We start from the raw sequence: 26936 nt of genomic DNA, 5'->3' as shown, positions 1-26936 counted from the left end.
TTTTGATGGCCCATAAAGCAGACTTTTGGGCAGAACCCTGATATTTTTTTTTAATCCAATTTGATAGGCCTATGTATTAGCAATAACACCATCCTTTGACTAAAATAAGTAATAAAGTAAAGTAATAAAGTAATAAATAAGTTTAGAAGTTTTCAATTTTTCAATTCAATTTTAATTATTTTTCTCAACCACAGCTAACTACATCTTCTCTGGAGGATCTAGACAGTCCTCAATTTGTGATTCAATTTGTGTGATGTCATGAGATAGAAAATTCCCAGAATAACAAAAATGCTAAATGTGTTTTCCATAACTAGACATGTGTGTGGTGTGTAGAAAAAAAAATCCATGTTATGCGTTTTTACTAGATCTGTTTTGTAGCAATAAGGCAAACCAGTTTTATGAATGCTTCAACATTTACAGTCAGCTATGAATTATATGAAGCACAGCCCAGCAAAATAGTTGTATATGCAGAAAAATCTGCCTGAAATTGAGGTTGAATTGTACTGAAAATGCATAATTACATATAATGTAGACTTATCCAGAATGCTGTTGCCAGAGTTCTGATAAAGACTAAGAAAGCAGAACACATTACACCAGTCCTTAGATCTCTGCATTGGCTTCCAGTGTGTAAAAAAATCCTTCTGCTTATCTATGATGCACAAATTACTTTGCTTATCTATAAGGCAATAAGTGAGTTTTTTTAGGATATGAACCATTCAGACCTCTCAGGTCATCTGGGACCGGTGTGCTAAAGCTGGAATAAACTTCCAGAAGACCTGAGACACGCCCCAACTCTCTCCTCTTTTAAAAGCAGCTCAGCACAATCCTGCTCTCCCTGACCTGGCACTAAATGATCTGTATTTATCTGTACACTTTTATAATGGTGCTGGTAAGTAATCTGTTTTTATTCAGGGCGGCACGGATGGTGCAGTGGGTAGCACTGCCGCCTCACAGCAGGGAGATCCTGGGTTTGAATCCCAGTCGGCCGGGCCCTCTGTGTGTGGAGTTTGCATGTTCTCCCCGTGTTTCTGTGGGTTTCCTCCCACAGTCCAAATACATGCAGGTTAGGCTGATTGGAGAGTCTAAATTGCCCGTGGGGATGAGTGAATGCTGTGTGTGCCCTGCGATGGACTGGTGACCTGTCCAGGTTGTATTCCTGCCTTTCGCCCAATGTATGCTGGGATAGGCTCCAGCCCCCTGTGACCCTGTGACCCTGTTCAGGATAAGCGGGTTAAGATAATGGATGGATGTTTTCATTCATTATTGCAAATGTCTTTTAAAACTGTACTGTCATGTCATTTAATTTATTTTCATTTTAATGTCACATTTTTTCCCTTTATACGTTTTCATTGGGAGTCTATTTGTAAATGGTAAATGGACTGCATTTATATAGCGCTTGCAATTCATGCTTCTCATTCACCCATTCACACACTCACACTCCATCTCCGACTGATTGAGAACAAACCTGATCAACAGGTTTTTCTGGTTTTCAAGCGCATAAGGTGTGTTCAGTCCCAGGTTCAGCAAAAGTGAAGGTACCAGATAGAGACAGAGTCTGTAAAATGGAAGCTAAAGCTTTGATTCCTGAGGATGATCTCTGTTGCGCTGTATGTTGTGATATTTTTAAAGAGCCTGTTGTCCTGAAATGCAGCCACAGCTTCTGTAGAGTGTGTCTGCAGCAGTGCTTGAGAGAGAAGAGAGAGTGTCCTATCTGCAAGAGAAAGGCCTCTATGAATGATCCTCTTCTAAACCTGGCGTTAAGAAGCATTGTGGAGTCTTACTTAAAGCAGAAGACTGATGGAGAAACTGCCGACAAGACTGAAGCTAACTGTAGTCTCCATGGGGAGAAACTTCTATTATTCTGTGAAAAGGACGAAGAGCCTCTCTGTGTCATCTGTCACACTTCAAAAAAGCACAGAAACCACTCGGTCTGTCCAGTGGAAGAGGCCGCACTGGATCTGAAGGTATTCCGTTTTAAAATGTCATATTCTCCGGACAGTCAAATATTGGTCACATTTCTCTGTGTAAACATTCAGTTCTGACTGACAGCTGTGGTATGAGGTCTAAATACATTCAATTTAAGAGGCACAATTATATTGGAAAGTTTTGTTTTAAACCATCAAAACATCAAGTATTTTAGATTGTCAGTACAATGTACAATGTGTGTGGTTATCCTGAATGACAATTGTGCTTGTAGGACTTTTATTGTGAATATTACTTTTGTGTAACTTTCAACATATTTTGTGACAGAGTTATGACTTTTCTATTACAAATACACAATTTATATGTTACAAAGGGAGACTTTGTGTCATTTTTAACTAGACATGGAGGTATGTTAAAAATGTCCTTTCATGTGTTGGTTTTTAACAGATCTGTGCTGATAAAATCTTGTACCAACAAGTCAAACCAGTTTTATGAGTGCTTTAAAATGTTGTCCAGTTGGCTATGAAAGTATAACCCAGTAAAATAGTTGTTTGGTAGTCCTATATGCAGAAAAAACTGTACTGAAAATGCATAATATCATATAATGTTATGATGCACTACACTATAAGTATGTATATTCCTTTGATCTTTTCTCAAGTGGTAGCAGGTATATTGTCCCTGCTACATTTCCCATGTACTTACACTTACAAAGTTACACTGACCCTCACTTGTATTGTATCAGGGGTAATAATGTGCCATTTGTGATAAGTGATCATTGGTCCATGTTCACCCAGGAGGAACTCAAGCCTGCACTTAATCTTATTAAAGAAAAACTGAAGACGTTTACTGAGGTTGAACAAGAATGTAGGAAAACAGCAGAACATATCAGGGTGAGTAAACCAATTGTTAGCCACGCAAAAATGCTAAAACATTACTGTTGGTTAATGTTGTAGGTGACATGGATAAACTGACTGACATACATGAATAACAAAGCAGAGTTTCACCTTTCAGATTTAAAACAGTGTGTTTGAATTGCAGGGTCAAGCCCAGCACACAGAGAGGCAGATAAAGGCAGAGTTTGAGAAGCTCCACCAGTTCTTGCGAGAGGAAGAGGAGGCCAGACTAACTGCACTGAAAGAGGAAGAGGGGCAAAAGAGTCAGATAATGGAGGAGAAGTTAGAACACATCACAAAAGACATCTCTACCCTTAAAGGCAAAATCACAGCTTCAGAGAAGGCCATGGAGACTGAAGACATCTCTTTCTTAAAGGTATAAGCTTTACTGACAGTTCTGAGTATATACTTACTCAGTCCAGTCATATTGAGATGCAGTTTGCTACTGATACGGAGTAATTTTTAAATAGCCAGCATTTTGAGAACAAAGTAATCTTGGAGGAGAGAAAGGAGTAAGTAACTAAGATATTCTGAAGCCAAGCCTTTTACAGCTTTATAAGTTAAAGGTATACTTTGCAGGATTTTCACCTTGAAAATACAGTGGGAACTGTGTAGAATTTTAATCATAGGTACATTTTAACATTGAGAGACAGAATATCACAAAATAATCCACAATAACAACATCATATACATTTAATAAATTTAATATCATATTTTCACATGAAATAAGTATTCATGTGTGCTGACTGTTATCATCTGCTACACTTTAATTAGCATGGCTCCTGTTGTTTCTCACTTCTTGCTACTTGTTTTTCATAATGGACTCTACTCAATACATTTATAACTGCACAAATATGATGTCATTATGTTTTTTTTCCAGAGCTACAAGAACATCAAAGAAAGGTATGTAGACTCTCACCTCATTGTGTCTTATATTTTTAAGTCTCTTCAGGTCCTGAGCTTGACTGACTGCTCCCTGTCGTTACAGAGCCCAGTGCACACTGCAGGCTCAGAGGCTGCTTTCAGGGTCGCTGATAGATGTGGTCAAACACCTGGGCAACCTAAAGTTCACAGTCTGGCAGAAGATGCTGGGGATGGTGCAGTACAGTGAGTATCTGGGCCAGATGCTGAAATCATGTTTTTGGTTTACAAACATTTAATGAACACATGAACCTGAAGAAACAGGCATTATATTGAAATGGTGCTAAAGATAAACAGTAAAGAGTCATCCAGTCTCAGCTCCCTCCAAGATTAGGAAGAACCCGAGGGCTGCACTGAACTCCTCTCAATGTAATATCAGAACACATGCAAACCTGGAATTAACATACATTTTAAAACCTCATTAATAATGTGTTTTATTAGCATGTGTCAGTTGTATGCATCACATATGCTATGAAGTGTTCTTTTTTCCTAAATCTTTATAACTGCACTATATTCAAATCCATAGCAATTATATGCACTGCTCAAAAGAAGTAAAGGAACACTTAATCATCACAGTGTAACACCAAGTCAGTTAAACAGTGATTGTGAATCAATTTCACCTGCTTTGGTGCAAATGAAAGTGACAACAGGTGCAATGAAGATGCAAAAGCAAGACAACCCCTAAAAAGGTAATGGTTTTGCATGTGGTGGCCACAGACAATTGCCCTCTCCTTATCCTTCCTAACTGATTCTTCTTTAGTTTTGTGTTCTGCTAGTGTCCTTGTTACTGCTGGTATGAGGCGGTACCTGCAGCCCAATCAGCTAGCACGGGTAGTCCAGCTCCTCCAGGACGGCACATACATATGCGCAGTCGCAAGGTTTGCTGGGTCTCCCAGTACAGTCTCAAAAGCATGGAGGAGATACCAGGAGACCGACCGTTACACAAGGAGAGCTGGACAGGGCCGTATAAGGGCATCAACCCAGCAGCAGGACCGGTATCTGCTCCTTTTGTGCGAGAAGGAGCACTGCCAGAGCCCCACAAAATGACCTCCAGGCTACTGGTGTGCATGTTTCTGACCAAACTGTAGCATGAGGGCCCGACATCCTCTAGTGGGACCTGTGCTCACAGACCAGCACAGTGCAGCTCGATTGGCTTTTGCGAGAGACCACCAGAATTGGCAGGTCCGCCATTGGCGCCCTGTTCTCTTCACAGATGAGAGCAGGTTCACACTGAGCACATGTGACAGGCCTGAAAGAGTCTGGAGACGCCATGGTGAATGTTATGCTGCCTGTAACATCATCCAGCATGGCCAGTTTGGCGGTGGGTCATTGATGGTCTGGGGAGGCATATCCTTGGAGGGTCACACAGACCTCCATGTCATAGCCAATGGTACCCTGACTGCTGTTAGGTACCTGGATGAAATACTCAGACCCATTGTCAGACCGTACGCTGGTGTAGTGGGCCCTGGGTTCCTCCTGGTGCAGGACGATGTAGGCAGTTTCTGGATGAGGAAGGCATTGATGCCATTGACTGGCCCTCACATTCCCCTGACCTAAATCCAATTCAGCACCAATGGGATGTTATGTATCAGTGCATCTGACATCGCCAAGTACCGCCACAAACTGTCCAGGAGCTCACTGATGCCCTGATCCAGGTCTGGGAGGAGATCCCCCTGGACACCATCCGCCGACTCATCAGGAGCATGCCCAGAACTTGTTGGGAGTGCGTACAGGCACGCGGGGGCAATACACACTACTGAGTCACATTCTGAGTCGCAGTGATAAAATTCAAACAAGTTGGATCAGCCAGTAATTTCAATTTTTTTAACTTTTCGGTGTCATATTGAATCCAGCCCTCAATGGGTTGATGATTTTGGTTTCCTTTGACCATTGTTACATCATCTTGTTCTCAAAACATTTATACAATGTACATCAGTAAAGATTTTCAACTTGAATAAATCGTTCATTAAGATGTGTCCCTTAAGTGTTCCCTTAATGTTTTTGAGCAGTGTATTATATGTGTGTGTAACATAATCTGAATATGTATGTGAAAATGAGTATGTGAAATGTGCCCCTTCTTTCAGCCTTTAAATATCTCTCTTCTTGATATTTCAGCTCCTGTGATGCTGGACCCCAATACTGCATTTGGCCATCTCTCTCTCTCTGATGATCTGGCCACTGTGAGAGACACAGGTACACAGCAGAAATGTCCTAACAACCCAGAGAGGTTTGACACCTGTCTGGGTGTGCTGGGATCTGAAGGGTTTACCTCAGGAAAACACAGTTGGGAGGTGAAGGTTGGGAATAAACCTAAATGGACTGTCGGAGTGGTGAAAGAGTCCATCGTCAGGAAGGGCGATCTAACATACAACTCACAGAGAGGATTCTGGGTCATTTTGCTGAGGAATGGTGATACGTACAGAGCAGCAGGATTTGCTAACATCAACCTGGAGAAGAAACCCCAGAGCATCAGGGTGCAGCTGGACTACGACAGGGGGCAGGTGTCCTTCTTCGACTCCAGTGACATGTCACTCATTTACACTTTTAAAGACACATTTACTGAGAGAGTGTTCCCATACTTCTCTCCCGGTATGAAACATGGCAAGAATGATGCGCCCCTGCAAATCTGCCCATTGAATGTTGCTGTCACAATGACATTTAAAAAATGTTTCTGATCTGCCTGAGCATGCCTGGTTGTTGACGTGAACTGCGCGAGACTTGTAGGCATTGTAAGTGTAGGCATAGTCATTGGTTTAATAATTAAGTTCTACCTTTTTGCTGTGAGCATGGTGAGCTGATTCCATCAGTCTCATGGGCTCTTTTCAGATTCAACTTTGCAGCTGCAGTGAAGAATAAATTCACCCTGTCAGTGCCATGCTGTAGGATTTACATCTGAGCCTTCAGCCTTACCTAACACTTCCCATTGGTCTCAAATATTTTCATTTTTTCTTTCTTGACTAATAATTATTACATGAACACTAGCAAGTAATCACAAAGCTTCTTCTGATTGTGTCTATGGTTGACATTTATATAGCGCCTTTATCCAAAGCGCTGTACAATTGATGCTTCTCATTCACACACTCACACCAACGGCGATTGGCTGCCATGCAAGGCACCAACGTTAGGAGCAATTTAGGTGTTAGGTGTCTTGCACACTTCGACACACCCATGGCGGGATCGAACCACCAACCCTCCAACTGCCAGACAACTGCTCTTACCTCCTGAGCCAATGTTGCCCCTTTCATAGCATCTCCATCTGTACCACACAAAAAGAAAAAACAGAATTATTTGAAAGAATAATGTATTCATATATTTTTACTTACATTCCTTTGTTTGTTGTATCGGGCGCTTATAGCAAATAGTTGAGCTTCTTCAGTTCACAAAACATCAGTGCTTTTTTTTCAGTGCATGAGCAAGAAACTGCCTGATCTTCATTGTCAATATTTCCTAATTCCTAAGTTTTGAATATTATGGAATATTAGCTTCATATTACAGCTCAGAAATGGTGGCTATGTATAAAAAGTGCTGCAGTTTCTACATGATGAAAACAAAGTGGATAAATACTCTTAAATAAATGCTGTGAATGCACTATAACCAACTGTGAATTGTTTGATTACATTGTTTGTTACATGTTTTCTAAAGTGTGGCATACATTTGAATCGTTTACTTGATAATCAGGGAAATAAAAGAGGTTAGCAATAATCATTACTTTAAAGACAAAGATTACAATAGGCCTGGTGCTAGATCCAGTGGTACGGTCCTGCACCCTGTCGAGCAGTCAGTTCAGACACATTACCATCTCTGTGCACCCAGTGCCTTTGCTGGAGTGCAGCCTGTGGAAACATTCCCTCGCAGACTGACACCAAATCCCCTCACAGTGCACACAGTACAGTAGAGACAATGGAGACAGTAGATAACTGCACTTTTTCTTTCGGGTATATGTGTTGAGAAGGCCCAGGAAGCTAGTGGGGTACCTTTAGTCCTCTTCAGTGCATCTATTAAATTACAATAGATTGTGAGTGCTCTTTAAAATAGAATAAATCTTCAGGAATAGAGAACAAATTAGCCGTGTTATTAGGATGTTTGTTTCGGTCGAACGATTCAATTCTAAATTTTATTCACACAAAATTACTCTCCTGGGACTATTTTTCAGTCCGACACATTTAGGTACCCAGTGTGTACCAGTATCTTGTCCTTGATTCTTTTGAGCAATTTGCATATAACTTATCATAAGCATCTCATTTCACAAATATCTTAAATAAATAAAAGTTATACATTTTTTTAAAATTAGAAGTAGATATCAGTACACAATGACAATACTTTGATTTGGACAATTTTTGTGCCTGATACTTTAAAGCAAATTAAAATTGTGATAGCCTATTTGAGATTAAATAAAAAGTAGACTAGTGCATTTCAGTATTATATTTTCAGAAATCTAACAGAAACAGTTAATACTTTGAAATGTTTTTTGCCTGTTTCCATTTCCAGCAATTTAACCCTTTATCTCGTGGACACCCATGAGTGGTTCAAGGTTCTGCACACACGCATAAAACGTTACATAAACAAAAATAGCGTGCTGTACAGCCTATTCACTCGTCAGAACTCGGTAAGACTACGAACCATAGGTGGGAACAGACATAGCAGGAACTGGTTTCCCACGGTGAGAATAGGCGTGTGCACTGCGTAACAGAAGCGCGAGAAACCAAAACTAGGAAAATTGAAAACATTTGCTAGTCAGCCAAATATGTACATGCAGTGGGATCAAATATATTATTGCTGTCCCACTGACCTGTAGCTGTTGTTGGTGGATACGTATACACAGCTAAGTATGTATTCTTTTTCGTGTATTGTAGTAGTAGCTTCTTGCCCCCCCAATCTAGGTTTGACAAGTGCTATGATCACAGAACTGACGTTATCCGCTAGTTAACTTCCTTAGTTAAACACTTAAATTGGTAGCTAACATTAACTATAGCTAAGTAAGCTCTACATTTGTCATTTGACTGTTTTCTTGTTACACTTTGTTGCAGCTTGTCTTGAATCGGAATCGTTATCCAACCGGAAATGTACATTTGAAAGTGAAACAAACATTTTAAAAAAATAATCACGATTTGCATTCCCTAGGCTAATTAAATCACGTTTCGTAATAATTATTATAATTATTACGTTTCGTATCCTTATTCTCGTAGTTCAGTTATTATGCGTCAACGCAATTTGAAGTTGAGTTTCAGTTCATGTGAAACGGAAAGATGCCGTCATGATTCCGACGAAGAGGTTCAGCATAGAACCATGGATTGAGGCCATGGTCCAGAACTACGGTCAGCAACAGAAGGCAAAATGTCTAAAAGGCTACGTTTTAGAGGTAACTAACTAGCTAGACATTTCACTAGCCAAACTCCCCCGATCACTTTTCCGCCGCTCAGAGCCCGTTTTGTTACCAAGCCACCTTGCGTATGTGGGTCTCCTCTCCTTGCAGGCCATCGAGCTGCCGAGTTCACACCAGCAGAAGGAGAATGCGGTGGCGTTGCTCTTGATCTCAGACGGAACGGTCTCCATACCGGCGGTTCTCACCAAGCAAGCATGGGAGGTGATTCAAGAGTGAGTGGGAGTCCGTTTCATTCGCTTTACGTGGGGGCAGAAACGGCACTGCCAATAGTAGTGTACAGAAAGCAGGTTGCTGTGGCAATCCACTTCTGAGTCCAGGCTTTTCTGTTGCCCCCTTAACCCAGCCTGTGACATGTGATGCGAGAGATAAGGGTGCCTGTTGAAGTAGGAAGTTCTCCTGTGTGTTAATGTAACATTAAATTGTCATTTACCACAGTATTTTGGTAATCAGTTCAGTTGTCTCCACAGAATGGAGGAGAGGGATACCGTCTCCGGGCTGAAGAAGTGCACCACCTTCCTGCAGATTTACAGCCTGGAGTTCCAGAGTGAGGCTGAGATGGTGAGTGTGCTTGTGGTGGTGACTGCATAGCCTGTGATACAGGGGGAGCAGTTTTCGGTTATCACCACTACTCAATTACAACAGCAGTGGCCAGGCAGATGTTTCAATTTGTCTTTGAATGGTCCAAGAAAGTTGACTGCCAGAACTCTAAAGCTCATTTGTGGTCAACCTGGGAAAAACACATTACAGTACACTTTGCTGTGAAATTTGCAGGCTATCTCTATTTGCATTTGAATTATTTTTTCTCTCCTTCAGTATAAAAGCAGGTTCTTCCTGACTATTGAGAAACTGGCCACGGTGGCTTTTGGGGCAGTGAATGACAGGGTTCCATGCTGGTAAGAGTCACCTGTGCCTTAATTGTATTGTTTTTGTATTTTTATATTACGATACGAAGTTCATGCGGCTTGGGCAGCAGGGGGCATCTCTTATTGGAGCACTTTGGGTATGCTGCCAGGTGCAAAGGAACTGTTAAACCTGCAATTGGATCCAACAATCTACTGTTGTATGATCTGTTGATTGACTCAGACTGCTGTTAAAGAACATGGCTTCAAATGGCTTTTTAAAAATATCTATGTGATAACCTTTTTCTTTTTGTGTTACAGCACAACACTGCCCACAGTCAAACAGAAGATTTGTGAAACCTGGAAGTAAGTTGGTATTGGGAGCCTAGGCTTAAGCAAGTTGATGTGTATTAGTTGGTGTTGTATTTTGTTTCTGTATTTTGTCTTTGTGTGTATTGACATACCTGGCAGTCTCATGTCAGTCACATTTTATGTTAATTTGTTCCATGTGGAATTATCTGATATCTGCGAGTGTTGGTGGGCGCCATCACTGTGTCTACCCATGAAAACAATATTTGCCTTCCAGGTGCCTACAGGGAGAGAACTCATCCACCTACATCTCACAGTCCGGTGAGTACAGCACCGTTTAAATCCCTAGCTAAAGGAAATCACCTGTAGCATTGTGTAGATAAATGGAGCTTCATAGTTCTTACTGGCTACCGGGCAGCACATGGATACTTTAGAGTCTGTTGTGACCCGATTTATATATCTTTGCCTGCTCAAAGCTCTCTTGTCCAGTCTGACAGCTAAAAAAATAAAATAAAATGCATTTGGTATTTTTGAATGTAGTAGTTTGCATGTATCTACAGTGTATATAACCAAATTATAAACAATAATAAAGCTGTTGCATATTCATATTTTCACACAGGGTTTTTTTTTTTATTTCAATGGTTATTATATTTGTGTGTGTGTGTTTTATGGCGTTGACTGTACCATATATGTGAATTACTTTCCTGTTTATCAAATTCGTATTTCTCTACAATTGCTGAGATCTGCATCTTATATTTCAGTGTAAATGCCCAGTACAGTAGATGCACAGTAAATGCACAGTAGTTGCCAAGTGATTTGTGGTCGAGTTGACCATGCTGTTATTTGATTGGCTCTCTGAAGCTGCGGGGGATGCCTGTTTTGTTCTCGCAGGGGTTTGTCTGTCGGACTTCTTCATGGCGTGGTTTGAGGACGAGATGAGCTCCCTCCTGGCTGAATTAAAGACCCGGCTGGCTCTCCCCTCCTCATCCTCCCCGCCCCTCCCCCAGCCCTCCACCTCCCGGGCTGACCCTCCACCCGTCGAGCGCCCCACCCACCTGCCCACTGGCTGGCACATTGACCGGGTCCAGTACAAGGTAGGCTCTGCTGAGGAGGAGGATCACTGGTGACATGGGACAGTCTTACAGCACTCTCCATGTTTGGCCGTGACCCTGCTCTGACAGAGAGGGGGTTTGGGTGTTCTCCTGTCCACAGAGAGGGGGTTTGGGTGTTCTCCTGTCCACAGAGAGGGGGTTTGGGTGTTCTCCTGTCCACAGAGAGGGGGTTTGGGTGTTTTGTCCACAGAGAGGGTGTTTGAGTGTTCTCCTGTCCACAGAGAGGGGGTTTGAGTGTTCTCCTGTCCACAGAGAGGGGGTTTGGGTGTTCCCCTGTCCACATAGAGGGGGTTTGGGTGTTCTCCTGTCCACAGAGAAGGGGTTTGGGTGTTCTCCTGTCCACAGAGAGGGGGTTTGGGTGTTCTCCTGTCCACAGAGAGGGGGTTTGGGTGTTCTCTTGTCCACAGAGAGGGGGTTTGGGTGTTTTGTCCACAGAGAGGGGGTTTGAGTGTTCTCCTGTCCACAGAGAGGGGGTTTGAGTGTTCTCCTGTCCACAGAGAGGGGGTTTGAGTGTTCTCCTGTCCACAGAGAGGGGGTTTGAGTATTCTCCTGTCCACAGAGAGGTGGTTTGGGTGTTCCCCTGTCCACATAGAGGGGGTTTGGGTGTTCTCCTGTCCACAGAGAGGGGATTTGGGTGTTCTCCTGTCCACAGAGTGGGGGTTTGGGTGTTCTGTCCACAGAGAGGGGGTTTGGGTGTTCCACTGTACAGACAGGGGGGGTTTGAGTACAAAGTGAGCACCCGTTTTGGATTAAACCCTGTACTGAGGGTGCGCCCCTGTGCAGACTGTGAAGATGTTTGGATGCTTCCCTGTCCTGAGAGGTAATGTGTGTTCCGGCGTGCCCCTGTGATGTTTGGATGCTTCCCTGTCCTGAGAGGGCATGTGTGTTCAGGCATGCCCCTGTGATGTTTGGATGCTGCCCTGTCCTGAGAGGGCATGTGTGTTCAGGTGTGCCCCTGTGCAGGTAGTGTGTTTCAGCGTACCCTCTTTGAGGAGGGTAAGGGGGGTGGCCTCGTGCCTGACTGAGATGCTGTTCCTCTGTTCCAGGGACAGGAAGCTTTCACTGTCCCAGTGTCACACCTTTACATCCCAGCCGAGCAGATGGAAGTGATGCAGAGACACCCAGGTAACCCCACAGTAATTACCAATCTGCTGCCATTGTAATTGTAATTGTAACTGCAACTCCCAAAAATGTGTAAATGGCTGGCATTTATATAGCGCCTTTATCCAAAGCGCTGTACAATTGATGCTTGTCATTCACACACACACCGACACACCAACTGCGATTGGCTGCCATGCAATGCACCAACCAGCTCGTCAGGAGCAATTGGGGGTTAGGTGTCTTGCTCAGGGACACTTTGACGCACACAGGACGAGATTGAACCGGCAACCCTCTGAATGCCAGATGACTGCTCTGTCCCAAGCCAGTGTAACTCTAAGTAACTGCTGTCAACATAGCCCGTAATCCGGACAACATGGTTGTAAGTAACATGTATATGACTGAGGTTATAACTTGACTTTGATCAAAGTGTGAAAAGAAGTGTGTATGACACACAGTGCTTGATGTATCATTGTGCCGCTGGAAGCCATTTTGGTTGCTACTTTTTCTCTCTGTTAGGGAATGTGAATAAGTTTATTACTAAGGTCACATTTTCACTGCATTTAGAAGGAAGAGGACAGCTTGAACCTCTGGATGGTAATACATCTGCAGGCCCAGGTAGAACTACTTCTGTTATCAGTTTTAACTGCCCAAAAACATGTTAAATATACACTCAGTGAGCACATCAATAGGTATTTATTAGACTTATTTTTTTAGACTTAAGTCTTCTGCTTCTGTTTGCCTATCCACTTAGAGGTTTGAAGCATTGTGTGTTCAGAGATGCTCTTCTTCATACAACTCTTGTTCAGACCTGTCTGGCCCTTCTCCTCTGACCTCTCTCATTAACAACACATTTCTGCCTGCAGAACTGCTGCTCACTGGATGTTTTTAGTTTTTCTGCACCATTCTCTGTAAACTCTAGAGACTATTGTGCGTGAAAATCCCAGGAGATCAACTGTTTCTGAGATACTCAATCCACCCTGTCTGGCACCAACCATCATTCCACTCCTCCCCATTCTAACATTTGGTCTGAAAAACAGCTGAACCTCTTGACCACATGTTATGCATTTAGTTCCTGCCACATGATTGGCTGACTGACTGGCAATAACCTACCTAATAAAGTGATCACTGAGCGTATAGTTAATTGGTAGTTGAAGATTTTATTCTGTGTGGTGAGATTTTAACGTGGCACATGATACCAAATGCTGTGTGTCTGTGCAGTCGAGCGAGAGGAGAGGGTTCTCCCTGACTCGGGACAGGATGGGAGTTCTCTCGTTGGTTCGGGAGAGCAGGAGAAGGGGCCAGCGAACCCCTGGGACATCTTTGCGTCAGCAGTGGAGAACCTCAGCACATCCTCGTTAGAAGGTACCAGAGGGTTGAGGTGGCTTGCCATCACGTTCCAGGTCGTCTCTCCTGTTCCAGATTTCGACCATGAACGGATGCACTGAACACTGCCGTGCTAACGCTAACATAACAGCTTTCAACTCTCTTGGAAAATATACTGTACATTCAAGCTATAGGGTAGCACAAAAAGAGCACCTGGTTTATAACCAGGGGGCAGATCTGAAGGCTACAGTGAGCGTGGGTAATGGAGTTTTCATTTTTACACTTCTCACCTGTATGCTTTTTCCCCAGTGTCCTTGTCGGGGTCTCCCACGCCTGACCTGCCCTCAGACGAACAGAGTCCTTCTCTGCTCCTGCCATTGGACGGGGAGCACGCAGCCGTTGCTATGGTGACCAGCACTCAGGCCTCACCCTTGGGCCGATCCAGCAGCCGGGAGCTGTTCACGGGTTCGGAGCAGAGCGGCGGGGCCCACCCGGAGGACTCGAGGGGACCGGGGGTCCTCGTCCCTGAGCCCCGTCCCCTGGACGTGTCCCTACCGAAGGACACGCAGTCCTCTGCCGGCTCTTCCATCCCCTCCATGAACAGAGAGGTTTCCAATGGGTCCGACAACCAAACCCTTCCCCCGTACCAGAAGCCCCGGCCCCACACTGCCTTAAGCTGCTCTCCTGGCCGGGAAGGCTCCTCCCGTTCCTTTTCAGACCCTTCCGTATCCTCGACGGACAATCCGGAGCGTCGCCTCTTCCTCCGCACCAGCTCCCCGGACTGCGACTGGGGTGACCCCTCCGCCCCCCAGCTGTGCTCACCCCCACCCCCCCTCCGCGAGGAAGAGGAGGAGGAAGAGGAGGGCAGTATCGCCAGGAAGTCGAGAACAGCCAGAAAGAAGCAGCGGTCTGCGCGGGTGGAGTCTGGCGAGGCTGAAGTGGTCATCGTCAGCCACCAGGGGGCGGTGAAACAGGGCTGCGGGGGGCACGCTCCCAAGAGGAGGCGGTCTGGAGGCAGCAGCCCCCCGTCCTGGCTGGACCACACGGGGGCGGCCGGGCGCGCCGGGGACCACGGAACGTGTGAGGCCGGAGCCACGGGAGCAGAGGACGGCCCCGCCCTGGCCACAGACGTCCGCAGGGCGGTAACGGTGAGGGCCAATGCCTTTTTCGTTTTTTGTAAACGTCCCCCCTAGTCAGGGTTAATAAAACGGTAGACAACCGTGACGTCACCTTACTGGTTAAAAAAAAAAAAAAAAAAAAAAAAAAGTTTCCACCAATTACCGAGTACATTGGTCACAAACACCAGTGGTGATACTACTTCTTGGATGCCCGCAGGAACCCAGTCCACCAATCAAAACCAGTATTTGTATTTTCATTGTTACCAACACTGTGATTGGTGGAGCTCCTCCCTTTTTTGTTCTCAAGTTGAAACTAAATCTATAAATGATGATAAGAATGCCAAAGAGAGCTAAAATATTTAACAATGATAAACCTTTTGATATATGTCTAAATAAAAACATTTTGTATTGTTTTTTTTAACTCAGTTTTGATTGGCTCATTGTGTTACTTAAAGCAGTCCTGGTCATTCCTAACTCTCCAGGAATTCTCTCAGCTTGTAGATTTTGTTTGGGGCCTGGCTTGGTGTGAATTGATTGCTTGCTGATGGATTAAAACTCCTTCTGTTCCCTTCAGACCCACGCAGATGGCACCCCATTCATGTACCGCTACGAGCCAACTCCCCAAGTCGCCAAGGCACTGAGCCACTTCAGGTAAATGCCATCTCCTGTGTAGGGGCAGCTTCTAACCAGCTATGACGTAATGAGCTTTGAGGTAACCTCGCTGTTCGCCCTGCGGTTGTGGCATTTTTGATTAATCTGGGTGCTTCGTCGCTCATGTACGTGTGAGGTTCTGAAGCCGCTGGTTTGAGTTGGGACTCGTGCGGGTCACGTACAGCTTAGCTGCTGGAGGTACGCCCGGCTTCACGCCGCGGCAACGCGGTAGCTAACGCCCCGGGGCGCTAACGCTCTCCGGCGCTAACGCTCTCCGGCGCTAACGCTCTCCGACGCTAACGCTCTCCGACGCTAACGTTCTCCGGCGCTAACGCTCTCCGGCGCTAACGCTCTCCGACGCTAACGCTCTCTGGCGCTGACCGCTGCAGGGTTCCCGATGACCTCGTGCGGTGGTCTGTGCGCTACCTGCTCGGCCCAGACGGACCGAAGAAGACCAGCTGAGCGCCATCTGCGCCGGCCGCGTGCCGGAGAGGGCCTCCGGACTCTCCGGGCTGTTCCGCAGAGCGAGGCGCACGCCAGCGAGCTGGAGATGTGGACGGCTTCGTGAAAAGACTGCCAGGTTATTTCTCCTGCTGGGTTTGTGTACTGGACTAGAGGCACCTGCACGGGGAGGGGAATGCGGCACAGTCCTGGTGCAAATCTCAGGTCTCAGCGGAGTCGGACCAAAAGGTCAAAAGCAGTGGTCTCAAGCTCCATGCCAAGGAGGGCCGTGTGCATGCTGGTGTTTATTTCAGCCTCAGATCTTGATTATATAATTAGTTCGATTATTTGCTGAATTATTTGCTGGCAGGTTTGCACATCTTGTATATGAAGTGAAACGTGTTATTTGTGTTGTCTAATTAAGAAATGTTGTTTATATTCTGTGCTTTAATGCACATTGCTGAAAGTGTAAATAGAATAAATTAAGGCAACATTAATTGGTTGGAATGAAAACCTGGATACACACGGCCTTCCGTGCCAACAAGTTTGAGGCTACGCTCCATTTTGTTATTGGATATTGTGTTACTGGGTACTATGGGAGTTATAGGTACTATGGGGGGGACCCTGTTTACCCTCAGGTTGTGTTAATGGCACTTGAATCTCTTTGTTGTGACCCAAGCTCAGGTTCTTATCACCCCGCCCACTCTGCCATCATCGTTCTAGTCGGTGCTACACTGTACTCCACAGCTGTTCCCTGGGTTTCTCTTAAGCTGCACTAAGCATGTATTTTTCATTTTACTCACCAGGCAATAAATGGATCCTGTATTGTGTAAATGATTGTATTGTCTGAACTATAGAATTCAAAACTTCCTGCACTGTATTAACCATAGATTTACATTTGACCTGCACTCCTTCTGTCCTCTCTATATCTTAACTACAGGAAGTTCCTGTTGGTTACGGGAGTGTCCAGTACTACATTGCAATTCAGTCCATTTTCCCTGTTTAGTACATTGCCACTTGACAACACTTCTGTAATCAATTGTCAGGAGATAAAAGTGTCTTTTTGTCCTGTAGATATTAGAAAATATTTGTATGTTATGCAGAAATATTCAGTTACAGCAATGTATGCAGCGAGCCCTCTTACTCAACAAATTGAAAGTTTGGGTATGAATTTGGGTCATTGGGCCTGCCCGATTTCTGACTTTAGGGTTGTTAAAATTAATGTCAGTCTGTCTTATTATTTGAACAAACTTTCTTCGGGCCTTTCCTGTTTGCCATTATTAAAAATCACAGGCCGCCTTTCCGTCTGGGAGAAATGGAAAGGGCTGGTGTCACAGTTTGATCCTGACAACCAGTTCAGTATTTAAACCTGGACTTTTAACCAGATGGTTGTGGGTTTGATTCCCGGGCGGGTCGCTGTCATTGTGCCCTTCAGCGAGTGTATCCTGCACTGTACATGTCCAGCTGTATGAACGGACAGCATGTAAAAAAAGAGCGCTATAAGGTCCCCTGGATGACGCTGTTTGCCATAAAAACAAATTAAATTTTAAACCAAAAAAGTCAGGGGAACCCCTCACAAATGCACCAATGATTACAAACCACCAGTGCAGACGCCACTCTTCATAACGCATCTGAATTCATTTTTTAATAATATTTAACAAGTATAGGTACCGTTTCATCTCTTTTTTTTAAGATTTGTTTGTCATTATTCTTTTTTCTTTTTTTTTGTACATAGTCTGGCGTGCAATGCAAAGGGGGAAAACATGGTAGAAAATAGACTCTGCTCCGGGTCAGTTCATGTGTTTCTGAGAGAGGGGGGATCAGTTCTTTGGTCTGATGGTTCTGCTCCTCCCTGTGGCATGTGCTGCTGTGAGACCGTTTCGCCCCCCTCCCCCTCCTCCTCCTCCTCCGTGGCGTCTTCCGGTCCGGCCCCCAGCGGGCTTAAGCCCGGCTGCTGCTCCTTCTCCGCCACCACGTCCGTCTCCTGGCTGTTCAGGTTTGTGTCCCTTTTCCTTTCACCTGCTGAGGCTGGGGCATAGGCAAAGGCTTCAGTGTACAGTGTACATGTGTTTCATCGTTTTTAAAGGGAAACCACCCGTTTACTATGCTATGCCTCTTTTCAAATAGCCCAGCACAAAATGTACAGAACTCCACCTGGCTACAACAGCTAGCCTTAACATTATTGGCATTATTGAGCCTTAACCCTCGTTTAAGAGAATGCATTCAGAGCACTGCAGTTCAGATTAAAACAGACCTACCAATCTCTAGGTATTGCGATTCTGACTTAAGAAAAACAGAAAACAATAGATGTGTCACCATTACTGATTTTCTTTTTCCTATTCAAAAGACACCTTTACTCACTTTGATATGTGGAGGAGTTCTATCCCAATGCTGGCACTTCTAATGGGCTTCTGTTGATACAGGTTAAAGTTTTGGTTTTGATGTATAAAATATGGGCCACCATTTATTCTGAAGGTAATGCAGAGCATACCTAACAATGATAATACGTTAGGTGTGAATCCCCACTGATCTTTGGGAATTAACTGCCACCCCTTAGAGAACATTATTAGCCAGTTCACACTGGATCAACATTTCCTGAAATACACTCTAAAGTGAGTGTATTCTGAAATCTTTCTTTGTTATGAGTATTGGTTCTTTATGGAACCAGCGGTCTCCAAAATATCCTTTTTTATACAATATTGACTTTTTACAGTGTATTTTTTTCTTGCATCAGTTAGGAGTTAGTATAGAAGCTACAAACAATGGATCTATTGGCAAATGTAGAGAAGACAAATGGTGCTGGCAGTTTTTGTCCTGCTGCTTTGTTATTGTATAACACATGAAGTGCCCCAGTCTCCAATAATCTATTCAGGTAGAGATTGTAGGCTACGTACGGGGAAATAGTCTGTCCACACTTTACTAGCTCAACTTGGCAAGATATTGAGTTCACCTTCTGGTAAATTAGTTGTATGGAGGCTGTTTGAGAAATCTGAACCAATGTGTAAAGAGAAAATAAACCCTTTGGATTAATTTGACGGAAAGGGAACCACAGAGTCGTATGAGAAGTTCAAAATCCACAATCCTGCAATTTCTCCTGCAGTCATGGTCGCCTAGGTTATTCATGTTCGTGCAACGAATGTCGACGTTTTCGCAACGCTCGCATTACGTAGAGGCTGCCTTCCGTAACCTGCCACATCAGTTATGTTGAAGAGGGCTTTTGCCTGGCCTGACTTCATATCCCAGTCCCACCGAGCAGGGAATATTCTAGCAAAGGATGGCAAATTGCAATGTGAGCCCTGCTTGGGCACAGTACAAGGACCGTAATGTAATAACTGTTGCTTGCAGCCATGGCGAAGGCTTCGTAAAAAGAGTTATGATCTTCATAAACAGAACGCAGAGCCGTTTATGTCAGATGCAGGAGCGGGGCAGGACTGGAAGCAGGCGTTTTTCTGGCGTGTTATCGTACTTGTTTATGTTAGCGCAGCGGTGATTGGACTTTCAGTGGCTGTGATGTTTGTCCTTACATAGCCACCGCGTCAATCTAAATTTACTGCTCTCCTGTGCCTTACGCTCCCAGCTAAAGGCACACCAGGCTTAATTCTGCTAATGCATCAAGCTGCTGGGTTGTCAGGACCTGGTTGTGATGTAATGAGGCAGCAGGAGTCAATGTGAGATTACAGTGCCTGGCTGCCAATGTTCTGCAAAACCCAGCACTGAACACAGATTAGGGCCACTGTAATGAGTCAACTGCAGAGGCCACTATAGTATTGATAATACAATTATGTATCATGTAATGCATGAGTTGAGGGACTATCTTTGCAATGTCAACAGTGGGAAGTAAAAAAAAAAAAAAAAAGAAGTAGAATACACACTAGTGCTGTTGGTAGTTAGCATTTGCTTCACCTAGCCATTTTTTTTTTTTTTAACAAAACAAATACAGAGCTAAATGCATTAATGGATGTTAAGGAAGAGCGGTTGGTGCAATAGTTATATACACCCCATATTAAATAAAAAAACAAAAATCAACAACATAACAAAATCCGATGGTCAGCTTCAGACAATTAGAGATAAATACATTTGTCTTTGTTTGCCATTAAGAAAACTAAAGGGATAGCCTTGAACTAATTTTAAAAATCAATCCTTTTGTTCCGGAGTGATAATTCTGTTTTCTCCTGGAGACTCGGTGCCGAGGGAAGTGATCAGCACTGTGCTAGTCAATGTAATGAGTCTGACTCGAAATGGCGTTTATGTGCGCATCTGTCTCCAAGAGCTGGGTGTGTACAGTACTGGGCCACCAGCTTGCTTTATAGAAACCAGACTATTCGCTAGTGTACCTTCACCATCAGTGTGCGCTCTCCATACAACCTGGACTGCAAGACAAATATGCCTTTCTCCCTCCCCAAACCCCAAATCACTAAAAAAATCCTCCAGCCCCTCCCCTGGACCGCCGCCCCCCTCACTCACCCCCCTCTCCCTCCGGCTGGTCTTCGCTGCAGGGCGGCAGCTCCCCCAGGTTGGCCCGTTTCCGCACTGGGGACCTCTGTAGCCGTGGCAACGCCGCCTTCAGCTCTGAGAGAGAAAGAGAGAGAGAACACAGGAGGCGTCACACGAGGGGGCGGGGCTCCGTTCAGACAGATCCCTTCCCTCAGGGCCGTGGTCTGCCTGGATCCAGACTTAGTCATCCTGTGATTCACGCCGGTTACACCAGCTGAGGAGGACACTGAGTTTACCCGCCGCTACAGCACAACCACGAGCACAGCACCAAGTCATGGGTGTTTTCACTATCTATCCGGGAATAATGCTGTTACGCTACTCCAATTACACTTCTCATTCAAGGATACATCACTCGGAATAAGGGGAGCTTATTAGGATGACATCATAGGGAGTATAACGATGTAAATGCCACACGTAACACAGTCGATGTCGTCAGCACTTTCTAAAATGTCCCCCACCCTTACAGTCAAGACATGCCAGGCATCACTCAGACCTAGTGACACAATGACCTTCCCACACGGAGCTGGTGTGAGGCGATGTGGGCGATGCCACCTCCTGTCCCAGTGTGCACTCACCCTCGGGGTCCAGCAGGGCGCCGTGCTCACGGAGAGTCTCCTCGTGGACGGACACGGCGCGTCGCTGGGGCGAGGGCTTCATGCGGGGCCGTGGTTTCGGGAGGGTTTCTGCGGGAAACGCCACGCTGTCTCAATCGCTAAACCTTCATTTACACCCGGAAACACGCATTGCAAGTGTCCCGAGTTTACTATTAAAACATCATACAGTCAGTGAGTATGTAGAGAAATAACAATCATTGTTTAAATTCATAGTTGGTATAATACAGAGCATTTATGAGCTCTCTTTATCTAGAACACTCCGGTCCTGGAGGCTCACAGCAGTGTGTGCTGTATCTCCAGCGCTGCAGTGCTCAGGAGCTTAATGTACATCAGCAACCGGCTCATGTTAACACACCTGGGGTGTGCCCAGTATTCTCAAATGTATCCTCCTTTCCTCCACTCATCTCCTCCTCCTATGGGGGGAGGAGATGAGTGGAGAAAAGGAGGATGCATTTGAGAATACTGGGCACACCCCAGGTGTCCAATGTCTACACTGGATGCTGATTATAAAGAAATGACAAATAAAAATGCAGATACGGGTCATGACACTGCAGCACTCCATGAACTGATCTAAATTAAGCTGGCAGGCTATACACACACACACACACACACACACACACACACACACACACACACACACACACACACACACACACACACACACACACACACACACACACACACACACACACACACACACACACACACACAGCTTTCGTGCCTCTTCACACTTTGATCGAAGTCAAGTGTTAACCTTGACAGGAATTCCAAGGCATCAAAATTCCACTTGATTTCCAAACAATTACCTTGCAGAGAAAAGGTAGACAACATACTGCAGAATTACTTCTATCATCTACCAAGGACCATCTTCTATTTGCCTAGTCAAAACCTCTAAGCAGCACAACTTGAAATACCGATATCTGATTTTGTGGTCAATAAAAAAAAAAGAAAAAAATGTAACGCATGTGGTAAAATTGCCTTATGTTTCACAAGCAGGGAAAACCAGATCTGAAAAATGCATTCCTGGACAACATTCAGAAACGTTAATAGAGTGCGAAGATAACAGACACCGTTGTACCTAGTGCACACACCACTGATTCATGCACAGTCAGTCTAATACAGTATGTCAATACCAATCCCACCACAACAATGAGCCAGGAATAGACCTACATTGATTATTTTTTCACTGGAACTATAAATCAGGAGCTTAACATAAGGGGCGCATATCAGCATGCAGTGCAATATTATACAGCTTTCACAATTCCCATAGCAGAGCATTATATTGTCTTACAGTATATGATAGAAATTTAAGGCGTTTAATCTATGGTTCAGCAAAATGACACAACATACTGATAACTCATTTTTGAACACTGAATTGAATTGCTATTGAAATTATTGGAATTATTAATTGGTCCATCTAGCCAGAGCGGCAGCAGCATCTGCTAAATTCATCAAATGTAAACACTGCTTCAGAGCAGCTGGGGCAGTTTGAAATCACATCTAATGGAACATTTTAGAATTACATTAAATCTCATTAAAGATACTGTAAATTAATTGAAAGGATAAACACAAAAAAGCCAGAGGCTAAATTGCTTTTAAGTACAAATACAGCTCAAAATGGGGAAAACGAAACCTGGTTTCTTCCCATCTAATTGTGAGCACTCGGAAGCCCGGTGCACTGTGGGAAACCGTACCTTCAGTGACGGACTGTGCTTTCTCCGCCCGCTCTGTCAGGTTGACCCCCCTGCGTGGAGACGGTGCCGGGGGCATCTCCCTCCGGGGGGAGGGGGTGGGCGGGTCCCTGGGCGGGAGCTGGGGGGCGTCGGGCTCCGGGGGTTGGTCCTCACGGGACGGGGAGGTGCTGGGCTGGACGGGGGATGTTCTGGGAGGCGCGGCGGAGGGGGTCTCGGGCACCGGGAGCGGGGGTTTGATGGCAGGTTTCGGGGGGAGGGGCCCGGGGCGTTCCGGGAGGGGCGGCCTATCGCCCGTCCCTGAGGCTCGGCGGGGCTCCAAGGAGGACACGCCCACCCGCACCGGCCGCCTCATGTCTGAGAGGAGAGGATTGGTTAGCGCCGGTTTTCACAGCAGGGATCATCCAATGACAGTCCTGATAACTACAGATGCAGTTGCTACTCAAGTGGCAGCTCCATGAAACTTTTTTAATTTTTTTATAGGTAATTGATTAGTCCATGTTATACACTGGTCAAGTACTCACAAGGACAAATCAATTACCTATAAAAACCTAAAAATACCTGAAACTATTTCCACTACTCTACCACAAATGTGGGTTTTTCCAGATATGAGCAGTTTTGGGAAAGCAATCTTATGTTATATTGCTCCTGCAAGTTTTAAAAAAAGTTTTTTTATTAAAAAAGGATATTCAAACTGCCTCAATAAATTTGAAATTGTGAATACGTTGTGCATTTCCAAGACACGTTAGCTATTGCTAACTCAGCCCAGTATATCCAATCAAATCATGAAACCACTTAAATGTTCATGAAGGCTCACTATCCCACCACTATGACTGCACATATGACCTTATGACCTTACACTCAGTGAGCACTTTATTAGGAACACCTGTACACCTGCTTATTCATGCAAACAGTCTCTAAAGTTTGCAGAGAATGGTGTGGAAAAACAAAAAACATCCACCGAGTAGCAGTTCTGAGGGCAGAAATGCGTTGTTAATGAGAGGTCAGAGGAGGAAGGTGACAGTAACTCAAATAACCACGCGTTACAACACTGGTATGCAGAAGAGCATCTCTGAACATGCAACGTGTCAAACCTCTAAGTGGACAGGCTACAGCAACAGAAGACTTAATAAATCAAAAAAATAAGTCTAATATATACCTAATAGTGCTCACTGAGTGTATGTGACCTTGTGTGTAGGTGTGACGCTCGTTAATTTGATGTGTGTTTTCTGTTGATGTACATGACAGCTGATCTGTTCCAGCTAATTGTGATGCATGGTTTGCTTTTATAATGTCATTTGTATGCACTGGAGCCTTCTTGGCAAGTTTGTGTTGAAAAAAGCCCTGAATCTCAATGAGAGTCACTTGCTTAAGTAAAGATTAATGAAATGATAAAATCACGTCGGAGATGTGTGTGTGTTACCTGACGAAGTGGACATTGTGCGAGGTTTCATGAAGGTGGGCGGGGGTTCAGGTTTACTGTCAATGATCGTCCCTGGAACACAGAAACAGAGCGTGAACTGAGAAAGAACCGAGAGGAGAAAACACATGCACATATGTAGAGACAGAGCAAACACACATGTACACACACATACACACAAACACACGCAACTTACACACACTGCACTGAGAACACTGACAAACATACAACATTGGACTATGCACACACACACAAAATGTTGCACTGAGAAAATACAGAGTACTATACTACAACAACACACACACACACACACACTTTGAGAGAGCACACAAACACACAACACTCCACTGAGAGCACACCCACAGCATAACTTAGAACATCATCTCAGACTAGGGATTGAACCCCTCACAAAATCACCTCTGAAACTACCACATCAGTCAGACTTCAACAACAACATTGACCTTTGACCTCCAACACTGTTTGGTACAAGAGACATCTTCGTGCCAGTGTTGACGGTCCCACACAAGCAGCAAGTCAATGATACGGCATGACCTCTGAGGATTTCTGCCAGCCTTGTGCTGAGTCATAACTGCTGCAGGGGAGTCTGTAATGATGAGCGTCTTTGCTGTATTCACCGATAACACAGATATCCTTACGCTCAGTGACATCTACAAATAAAATTATATTTCTCAACTGAAAGACTAGACTATGTAAAAACCTGTACCCACTAATAACTACGCTGCTGAAATTAACAGATATGGAAACTAACTGCGAAGAGATGTGATGTTGGTCTGTACACTGCTCTAATCAACAGATATGACAGAAATAGCTCAAGGCAACACCTATAGTGGGCTCAATAATTATTGGCACCCTTGATAAATATACGCAAAACTGTAAAATAAAAAATGTTATTCACATAAGCTTTATTTTCCAACATGTGTAAAGTAATGTGTTTTGTTAATGATTCAATGGAATCAACCAAAGTCTTCAAAATAAAAAATATATTTACCCAAAAAACAGGTTTCACAATTATCGTCACCCCTGGTTTAATACAAATACTCCTGGCAAGGATGGTGGCGGTGGCCATAAGTATTTTCCTATAATTTGTGATAAGGTTTGAGGAATTTTTTTACCATTCCTCCATGCAGAACTTTTCAGAATCATTGATATCCTTGGTTTTACACTTATGGCCCCGCCTCTTCAGGTCATGGGACTGAAGTCTGGAGACTGAGGCCAATCGACCTATGACCAAGTCTCAGCTTCCTCGTAGAGACAACCAGATTTTCTGCCAAAACTGGAAGTTATGGAATGGACACAATATAGTTCCTTCCTTTAGACTGAGATTAACTAAATTAAGTGAAATATTATTGACAATTTCACTTTCAAAATAAAAAAAATTAAAATTACTTGATAAAAAAAAAACATTGAAACACGAGAGGAAAATGTACCGATATAAAATAATAGATTTCCCATATGTTTGAACATGTTTATTGTAGGCAGCCTTTTGTCTTCATTTTTATTAAGGGTGCCAATCATTATGGAGTCCACTGTATATGTATACAAACCTGTACACCCTGAGATTATTACTGTTCTGCTCAGAAGATATGGACCACAAAAATCTTTATACACAGGCAACAACACACAGAATGTTATTAGTCTACTCCACAGCTTTGGCTATAGAAGCCTATAAACACTGAACACTATATTATTCAACAACAAATACTATGACAAATTGGAAAAGCAATATTCATGGTGTACTCCATAACCGTAAGTAGAGATGTATCTGTACTAATTGACTGTTACTGGTTGACTCAACAGCTGTAACTAGATATCCATACACACTGGTGACTGGCTGACAGTTACTAATCCACTAAGTAGCAATAACTAAAGATTTCTATACATTTTGATAATTGCATATTGAGTTAAATTCCTCCCCTCAACATCTATAACTACAAATATCCATACACACTGATAACGGCTGATTAATTACTATTGATCCACATCAGATCATGTTCTGAACCCAATCAATAATTTATGGAACAGCATTTTCCACTTTCATCAACCAAATGCGTGTTGACTGACTTCCTTGTGGAATAGGGATGTCATATTCAATAACGTTCCAGACACTGGTAGACTATACATGGGCTCATACAGACTGTATCTGTGTGTATCAGTGCGTGAGGATCAGACTATGAGCCAAAAGTCACATGAAGTCATATTCCGTTGAATGCATGAACACACTGATAACTACAGATGCAGTATAAAAGCAGTACTGATTTCTGCACACACACACTGATAACTACAGATGCAGTATAAAATCAGTACTGATTTCTGCACACACTGATAACTACAGATGCAGTATAAAATCAGTACTGATTTCTGCACACACTGATAACTACAGATGCACTGTAACTGCTCCACTTAGTAAGCATAAAACTGCCAAAACTAAAAAATAAGTCAGCCTCAACAAGTATTTTAGTCTTAGGCTTAAGATCTTATTTCTAATATTTATTTTGCAAAAAATAAATTAATACAAAAGTATTGCAAACAAGATGAGAGTTTTAATCATTTCAAGACTGGCCAATAGGGTTTCAAGTTTCTCTTGTCAAGCAAACAGTAACTTAAAACAAGCTAATATGTTCTACTTCAGAGATGATGTTTTCTACTCCTTACAAGAGTAAGGCACTTTTGCAATGAATTTCT

The 26936-nt window shown here is 43.9% G+C and overlaps 3 protein-coding genes and 1 long non-coding RNA gene across 8 annotated transcripts in view; 2 read left to right on the top strand and 2 right to left on the bottom strand.

Moving 5' to 3' along the window:
• The first annotated feature begins 1529 nt into the window (after positions 1-1529).
• LOC133131349 (E3 ubiquitin-protein ligase TRIM35-like) lies at positions 1530-7335 on the top strand. Its single transcript, XM_061246664.1, has 6 exons — positions 1530-1964; positions 2718-2813; positions 2962-3192; positions 3697-3719; positions 3805-3923; positions 5853-7335. The coding sequence occupies exons 1-6, from the start codon at positions 1563-1565 to the stop codon at positions 6410-6412; spliced, it is 1431 nt and encodes a 476-aa protein (XP_061102648.1). The 5' UTR covers positions 1530-1562; the 3' UTR covers positions 6413-7335.
• LOC133131351 (uncharacterized) lies at positions 2413-9432 on the bottom strand. 2 transcript variants are annotated; one of them, XR_009709008.1, is made up of 5 exons: positions 9181-9432; positions 6956-6993; positions 6509-6577; positions 3736-3904; positions 2413-3054 (listed from the first exon to the last, which is right to left on the bottom strand). It is a non-coding gene; the product is annotated as an uncharacterized LOC133131351 (long non-coding RNA). The 2 variants fall into 2 exon arrangements; XR_009709007.1 differs by having other exon boundaries at positions 3736-6577.
• acd (ACD shelterin complex subunit and telomerase recruitment factor) lies at positions 8334-16848 on the top strand. Of its 3 annotated transcripts, none has more exons than XM_061246660.1 (14): positions 8334-8563; positions 8955-9096; positions 9211-9332; positions 9588-9678; positions 9934-10013; positions 10281-10325; positions 10546-10589; positions 11160-11362; positions 12427-12505; positions 13046-13096; positions 13700-13843; positions 14114-14952; positions 15497-15573; positions 15963-16848. In XM_061246660.1, the coding sequence occupies exons 2-14, from the start codon at positions 8992-8994 to the stop codon at positions 16033-16035; spliced, it is 1953 nt and encodes a 650-aa protein (XP_061102644.1). In that variant the 5' UTR covers positions 8334-8563; positions 8955-8991; the 3' UTR covers positions 16036-16848. The 3 variants fall into 3 exon arrangements, with proteins under 3 accessions (XP_061102644.1, XP_061102646.1, XP_061102645.1); XM_061246662.1 differs by having other exon boundaries at positions 8924-9096; XM_061246661.1 differs by having other exon boundaries at positions 8765-9096.
• Positions 16849-17631: 783 nt separating this feature from the next.
• carmil2 (capping protein regulator and myosin 1 linker 2) overlaps positions 17632-26936 on the bottom strand; it is a 74842-nt gene continuing 65537 nt past the window's right edge. The window contains exons 36-41 of one of the 2 annotated variants that reach the window (XM_061244942.1): positions 24237-24308; positions 22817-23170; positions 21084-21191; positions 20479-20583; positions 18376-18425; positions 17904-18042 (exon numbers count right to left, since the gene is read on the bottom strand). In XM_061244942.1, coding sequence (XP_061100926.1) covers positions 18415-18425; positions 20479-20583; positions 21084-21191; positions 22817-23170; positions 24237-24308 — 650 coding nt within the window. In that variant the 3' untranslated portion in view covers positions 17904-18042; positions 18376-18414. Of the gene's footprint in view, positions 18043-18375; positions 18426-20478; positions 20584-21083; positions 21192-22816; positions 23171-24236; positions 24309-26936 lie in introns of both variants that reach the window. The other variant, XM_061244941.1, reaches the window with a different exon arrangement.

This window comes from Conger conger, chromosome 6 (genome assembly GCF_963514075.1).
Source record: "Conger conger chromosome 6, fConCon1.1, whole genome shotgun sequence".
Classification (NCBI taxonomy): domain Eukaryota; kingdom Metazoa; phylum Chordata; class Actinopteri; order Anguilliformes; family Congridae; genus Conger; species Conger conger.
This window is presented reverse-complemented; position numbering and strand designations above follow the sequence as displayed.